The sequence below is a fragment of the Pinus tabuliformis genome, chromosome 8 (assembly GCF_031772625.1).
Source record: "Pinus tabuliformis cultivar Carrire ecotype Pingquan chromosome 8, CPIR1, whole genome shotgun sequence".
NCBI classification, from domain to species: domain Eukaryota; kingdom Viridiplantae; phylum Streptophyta; class Pinopsida; order Pinales; family Pinaceae; genus Pinus; species Pinus tabuliformis.
In genome coordinates, this window is record NC_142294.1 from 1,406,131,942 (window position 1) to 1,406,138,678 (window position 6,737).

The 6,737-nt window shown below is 33.7% G+C and overlaps 1 protein-coding gene across 1 annotated transcript; it reads left to right on the forward strand.

The window, feature by feature from the left end:
* Window positions 1-246: 246 nt before the first annotated feature.
* On the forward strand, window positions 247-4,406 carry LOC149240819 (small ribosomal subunit protein uS17z-like). The gene is made up of 6 exons (XM_089367372.1): window positions 247-258; window positions 1,543-1,583; window positions 1,674-1,774; window positions 3,896-4,040; window positions 4,130-4,219; window positions 4,313-4,406. Exons 1-6 carry the CDS (start codon window positions 247-249, stop codon window positions 4,404-4,406), a joined length of 483 nt encoding a protein of 160 aa, XP_089223498.1.
* Window positions 4,407-6,737: the final 2,331 nt, after the last annotated feature.

Below are 6,737 nucleotides of genomic sequence, written 5' to 3' on the forward strand. Positions count from 1 at the left end.
GCAGATGACATGTGCTTGGCTCACACTACCAACAAGGGCTCTGCCTAAACTCGAGCTCTGAACCTCCACCTCATGCACAAAAAAAAGACCATCACGATGATGAAGCAGAAGAAATCCTCCCTCATAACGCTGGCGAGAAAAATGAAATCGCCATCTTTCCATCGAAAATGTTGTAACTTCTCAGGTAGGAGTGGGAGCGGCCGAGGCCTTGAAATGCGAAGTTAGAAGTCTTGAATTCCTACAGCCATGGCAGAACAGGTATTCCATCTCTATTCCTTCAAGGCTTTTTATGGTTTGTTTTATGTATTTTGGATTTTTTTAGGGTTTCCGCAGAAGAACAAGCGAGTTTCTGGAGTGGAGAAGATTTTGCTTTATTGAGCTCTTTCAGATTCGTGTTGTTTTATGGTAGCTATTGTTTTTCTTACATTTGATTGGCCCACAATATCTAGTTTTTATTAAGGAAACCCTTCTTTTTCATCCCGTCTCTCTTCCTATGAAAAACGTGGGATTGGGGCTTAAGATATTTGCAGCGGTTTTGTTTTGTATGACTCTAGCATTGATCAAGGTGACATACATTGCAATTACCAGTTATTTCGCATTGAACTGTTGTCTGCCCTATTTAGAAAGTGAGAAGGTTGCATTGTTTGTGGACAACATTCTGCATAGTCCCTCGTTCTGGCTATATGCAATAAGGCAATGATCCAGGGCTTTAGTCGTTGGGGCATTCACTCCCTGCTGAGATTCACTTGAAATAGGGCTAATGTAGGGATTTGTTTCATTGGCAAAGTTTTGTATGGTGTTTTTTTGTGTGGAATGGTTCAACGCATTGATTAATGGCCCAGATTTGATAAGTGTTTATTGGTTAGACCCTCAGTAATCTGGGGTGTAGAATGGCCAAAAGCTATTTTTGGTCCCTTGTTAGTTTGGCTTGTAGGATTCACGTTAGATTGTTTGGTCCTTATTTGGAAACTTTTGGAAATAACATAAATTAGTAGACAACATTTCCATGATGCCAACTTTACTAGGATCTTGTTAATAATAAAAACAAGATATTCTAATGTGTTACTGCCTTGAGCTGGTCTTTTTTTCTCCAGTTGTCTTACGAATGGCCAACTCAGGATTTTCCCAAGACTTTTAATTTTTTTAAACAATGGGGATTTGAGTTTAGACTTTAGTACTTTTATCAAACGGGGTTCTTGATTTTGTCATGGTTCTTTTGCGTGTTTGGAGTTGCAAGCTCATGTTAAAGCTATTAAGCTCAATGCAGGGTATGGGTATATATGTAATATTGGGATAGGCTCTCCGATCATCCATTCTATTATTCTATCACTATGCTCAAATATTGGTAGATGGGTTTATTTATAAAAAAACAGTTAACCATAACAAGCCCTTTTAATAGAAGCCAAACACCTTTTTCCAATATTCTATGCCACTCTGAAGCTTGTATTTGTGGGTGAACAATGAAAACGTTGTTGTTAGTATTGTCATTGTTATCAACTAATGGGACATCTCTGATACAAATTCCTTGTATTGTTTTCATAGACTAAGAGAGCTTTTCTAAAGCAACCAAAAGTCTTTCTCAGGTAATCATATTGCAGTATTATTTGATTTTATTTCATGTTTAGAATCTTTTGATTTTCTTCTCTTTTGATCCTTAATTTATATTGTTGCAGTTCTAAGAAGTCTGGGAAGGGGAAACAACTTGGAAAAGGTGGCAACAGGTTTTGGAAGAATGTGGGTCTTAGCTTCAAGACCCCCAAAGAAGCTATTCAAGGTATGGTGATTAAATTCTAGGCAGATTTGATTATTGCGATATATTTTGTTTGTATATATTATTGTGCATTTAATTGTTGTTTCGATTAAATTATCCATTTGAATGCCAAAATGCTTCCTTGTAGCAAGGTTGCACGAGTAAGAAGTCACACCAGGTATAGAAATGTTGTAGTTGTTATGAATTCCCAAAATATTGTTTTTTAGTATGGGGGTATGGTTGAATTAACTCATAATGGTTGAGATCATATCTGCTCTACTAACAACATATATTAGGAACTTGATGGGACAAGAATGCTTGATTGTGGCAACGAACATATTGTGACTATCTTAGTGCTACCCATTACTTGGAGAAATTCTAGTTTCCTATGTGGGCATCGACCATCTTGGTGTTGCTCCTGAGAAGACTGAAGCCGCATGCCACCTGCATGCAAGGAAATTACCATGATTCCACCCATAATACTAAAAATTATCACCATCTGGAAAGCAAGAATCTTGGTGCCATTTGAAATGTCTTTGTGCTTGCAAATTTAAATGTAACTTACTTGATCCATGTGTATTGGACTCTGGAGAAAATTCTAACACTGCCTTTTAGTTGTTTCCCATAAATAAATTTGAGGTTGAAATACATTTTAAGTCTTCATATTTAAGATTGAAAATTGACTCCATCATGATAAAAACACAATTAAACCTGTAAACAAGAGCCCTTTATAATTTAGTATAGACTGGAACAGACTTCTCATGCCCAATACGTGCATCAATCACTTACCAGGCTCACACTATGTTGTAGATATTCAACTATCAATCCATATGAATTAATTGAATGCAGAATCACATTTATTTCTTATTGTTTACCAGAATATATAGTTTCTGTGAAGTCAGGGAAGTAGCTGCTATGATTCAAAAAGAGCTATATGATGAATCATCCAAATTAATACAATAAAAGGCCTTTTTGTAGGATGTTTTGAATTCTTTGAACACACGTTCTGTAGGTCTCTATAGATGAAGAGCCCCTATTTAGTAAGAACGTTAGTGGTAAAAGTAGCATGCCAGGTATGGAAGTGTACCAAATTCTAATAGCATAAGTAATGATGCAACAGTCTTGTCTAAAGCTTTTACAATATATCTTGTGTTCTAAGACACCTTTTGAGCATTTTCAAAGAAGATAGGAACTCTCTTCATCATAGGTTTGCCAACAAAACCGACTTGCAACAGTTTTATATCTTGCGTTTACAATATATCTTCTGTTCTAAGACACCTTTTGAGCATTTTCAAAGAAAGTAGGAACTCCCTCATCAAAGGTTTGATAATAGAACCAACTTCTACTATCTGGTCAATCAGTGCCAAGGCAATTAATTTAATTCGCTACGAGCAGAGAACTTAGCAAGAAATCATCAACTGCAAAGATAACCCCATGCTTGCCCTGTATCAGCTGTGGCCAACAAACAATCATTCCAGATGTAGGAAAATCATCTGTAGGGTTACTGTCATAAAAATAATATGGACTCGGTTTTAACTTTTAATTATTTCTTTACAGAGAAAGACGGTATTCTTTATAGAATCAATTTTCGCTTTTAATTATTTCTTTACAGAGAAAGATGGTATTCATTAGAGACTCCGTTTTTCATATCCGATCTTACCTGAAATATTCAAAGCTTTGGAACTAATTTCAAGAAGCTATGATACTCGGTGCTGAGAGTCAGTTGAATGATCATTGCCCTACTGTTTTTATTTTTAATATTATCTATATGCACTGATTAATGTTTTTATTTTTCCTTCATCGTTAACATATGATAATAAAAGCAAAATTAAGAATCTTAAGAATAATCAAGACGTCATTCTTATGATTAGTTTTCGTTTTTTCTTGATTCTAATACATGAACTAGAAGTTGTGCAATCATCTAGGTTTTATTTATTTATTTATTATTTTATTTTTATCTATAATTTTTATTTTGGTCTTTCGGTTTCCATTGATTTGTGCAAATATTTTTTGATTGGTGCATATTATTTTATATTGCTACATTCTTTCTCAACTAGATTGTCAGTACACGTATTTGTCCGTTATATGTTTTTGGGTCTTTCTCCACTGGATTGTGTGAACTAGGTTTTCTTGGTTTTTATGTAGGGACCTACATCAACAAGAAGTGCCCATTCACTGGTACTGTTTCAATAAGAGGTCGTATATTAGCTGGAAAATGTTACAGTGCTAAAATGACATGGACAATTATTGTCCGTAGGGACTATCTCCATTTTGTCAACAAATATCAGAGGTAACTAGAGAACATTATAGTGAATTGCAATTATATTTCTATACAGTTCCATTTAAGTAGTAATTTTTGAATGTCTGCATACTTAACAGATATGAAAAGAGACATTTGAACATACCAGCCCATATTTCACCGTGTTTCCGTGTCAAAGGAGGGGATCATGTTATCATTAGGCAATGCAGGTAAATCTATTTATGGGAATATCCACTAAAACCTGTGACTCTTTTTTGTGTTTTTATTGGTTGTTAACATTTTATATGATTTTCTTGTATCAGGCCCTTTTCGAAGAATGTAAGGTTTAATGTTCTGAAGGTGATTCCTATGGGTTCTAGCAGTGCTTCCGCAAAGAAAGCCTTCACTGCAATATGAATCCGTTTTTTTTTCTTCCATTAAGTGTGATATAGTGGGCTTCGACAGAGTTGAGGGTTACTTACTATTTTATCATTTGGCCAAAATTAATTTTGTTAGTTTAATCCTTCTTTTGGTTACTGTGTTGAATTTTGAAAAATATGTACGACACATGTTTACTCTTTGGTAGTTGAAAGTCCACCGTTCTTGGATACTTTGTTTTGGTTTTAGCATCCAGTAAACCTTTGAAGGCATATTCTTCGAATATATATATATATTTCCCAATAGCCAAATATGACGATGTCATATTTATTTTATTATATATGGCAAGGAGTTTCGATTTTAATTATTTCTTTAGGAGGTGACATTCGTGTGCTTTAAGCTGTTGACTTGGTGATAATAAATATTGCTATCAAATGATCAATACACCTAACTTTCTCAGAATAGCTTTAAATTTATGAAGGTTCCTAAGACAGTCTAGTTATATGTGATGGTTGCCAATAGTATTTCATGTGAAGATGTTGAAATTTAATCCACACAAGAGGTTTGTAATGTGCGTGGATTTTTTGTAATGTGCGTGGATTTTAAACTATAGGAGCTGCAAAGAAGGATTCTTGCTGAGTTTTTTGTACTGATCGAATATCAAGGGTTCTAGGCATTGTGAATCCTCATCATTATTTTGATGCTTATTCCATTTTCTATATCACTAGATGCAACTGTCTAGGCTTATTTTGGGGGCTTATGCGAAGTAAAGTTTACAGGCATTCAAGGGTCAAGGGTCCTTTCAGATTCTTTACTGGGCCACTTTAATACAATAATCTCTTATTCTCGGATGAAAAAAGAAACCATACAAGCAATTTTAGCGAATGCCCAAAAATAATGAAACATTCATGCCCCACGATTTTACTATATTTAGCCGATGTGTGTTGATGAAGCGTTGTGCAATTAAATCCAGTTAGTATCAGTATGCATGGCCGTGTGAGAGAATCTTACAAAGGGGATGGGGGTTCTGATATCCAAATTTGATGTCTAATAATGTGTTAAATTAGATAATTTCTATAATTACGAAATTAATATGATTGATATAATTGCAATTATTAAAGCATCGAATATGTCTTATAAAGAAATTATTTCATATTGTTGTGTATAAAGAAACTTTTGTGATTGAAATTCTTTACTTTGTATGGATTATTTTTACTCGTGATTAATCGAAGGGCGAATCGTTTTGGATACTTGTGATGGAATCAAAATATGATTGTATAGTCATTATATTCTAGGCTATTTCGGTCAGAGGGATTGTTTTGGTAATTTGTTATGGCATCATGTATATATATTATATATGATAATACTCTTTTATTTACTATTTTCCTCGATACTTAATTATCGACCACGGAATCATAATAAGTAGAGATAATGCACTATATGTGTTGACAATAGATAAGTTCTGTTGTCTGCTGCACTATGGTTTAGATAGTGAGTATTACAAACTAACACTTCATTTTACAAACTGTAATTCATTTCGCCACACAATTAATGAAAAACTAGTAATTTGTTATGGCATCATGTATATATATTATATATGATAATACTCTTTTATTGAGTGTTTGCCTCGATACTTAATTATCGACCAGAGAATCATAATAAGTAGAGCTGATGCACTATATGTGCTAACAATAGATAAGTTCTGTTGTCTGCTGCACTATGGTCTAGATAGTGAGTATTACAAACTAACACTTCATTCTACAATCTGTAATTCATTTTGTCACACAATTAATGAAAAACTGGTAATTTGTTATGGCATCATGTATATATATTATATATGATAATACTCTTTTATTGAGTGTTTGCCTCGATACTTAATTATCGACATGGGAATCATAATAAGTAGAGCTGATGCACTATATGTGCTGACAATATATAAGTTTTGTTGTTTGCTGCACTATGGTCTAGATAGTGATTATTACAAACTAACACTTCATTCTACAAACTGTAATTCATTTTGTCACACAATTAATGTAACAATTGCTATCGTATTATTAATGAAAAAAGGATTACAATATCAGCGTTACAAATCTCCATTTATAGGCTCATGAAATAACAAGATGGATCTAACTTCGTTTCCTGTTACTCTTAATCAATTCAATGCATTTAAACAAGACAATCAAAATTAGTATAGGAAATATAAGTTTTCACTAGTGGCACATGTAGGTGAATGGTGAGATCTCAAATTTTATCTGACATGTACTTCAAACAATTAATCATTAAATCTATAGCAAAAATACAATTTGAACTACGAAAGCATCACTCGTAAAAAAAAACTCGAAAGACTAAACTATTTAATAACTTAAACAA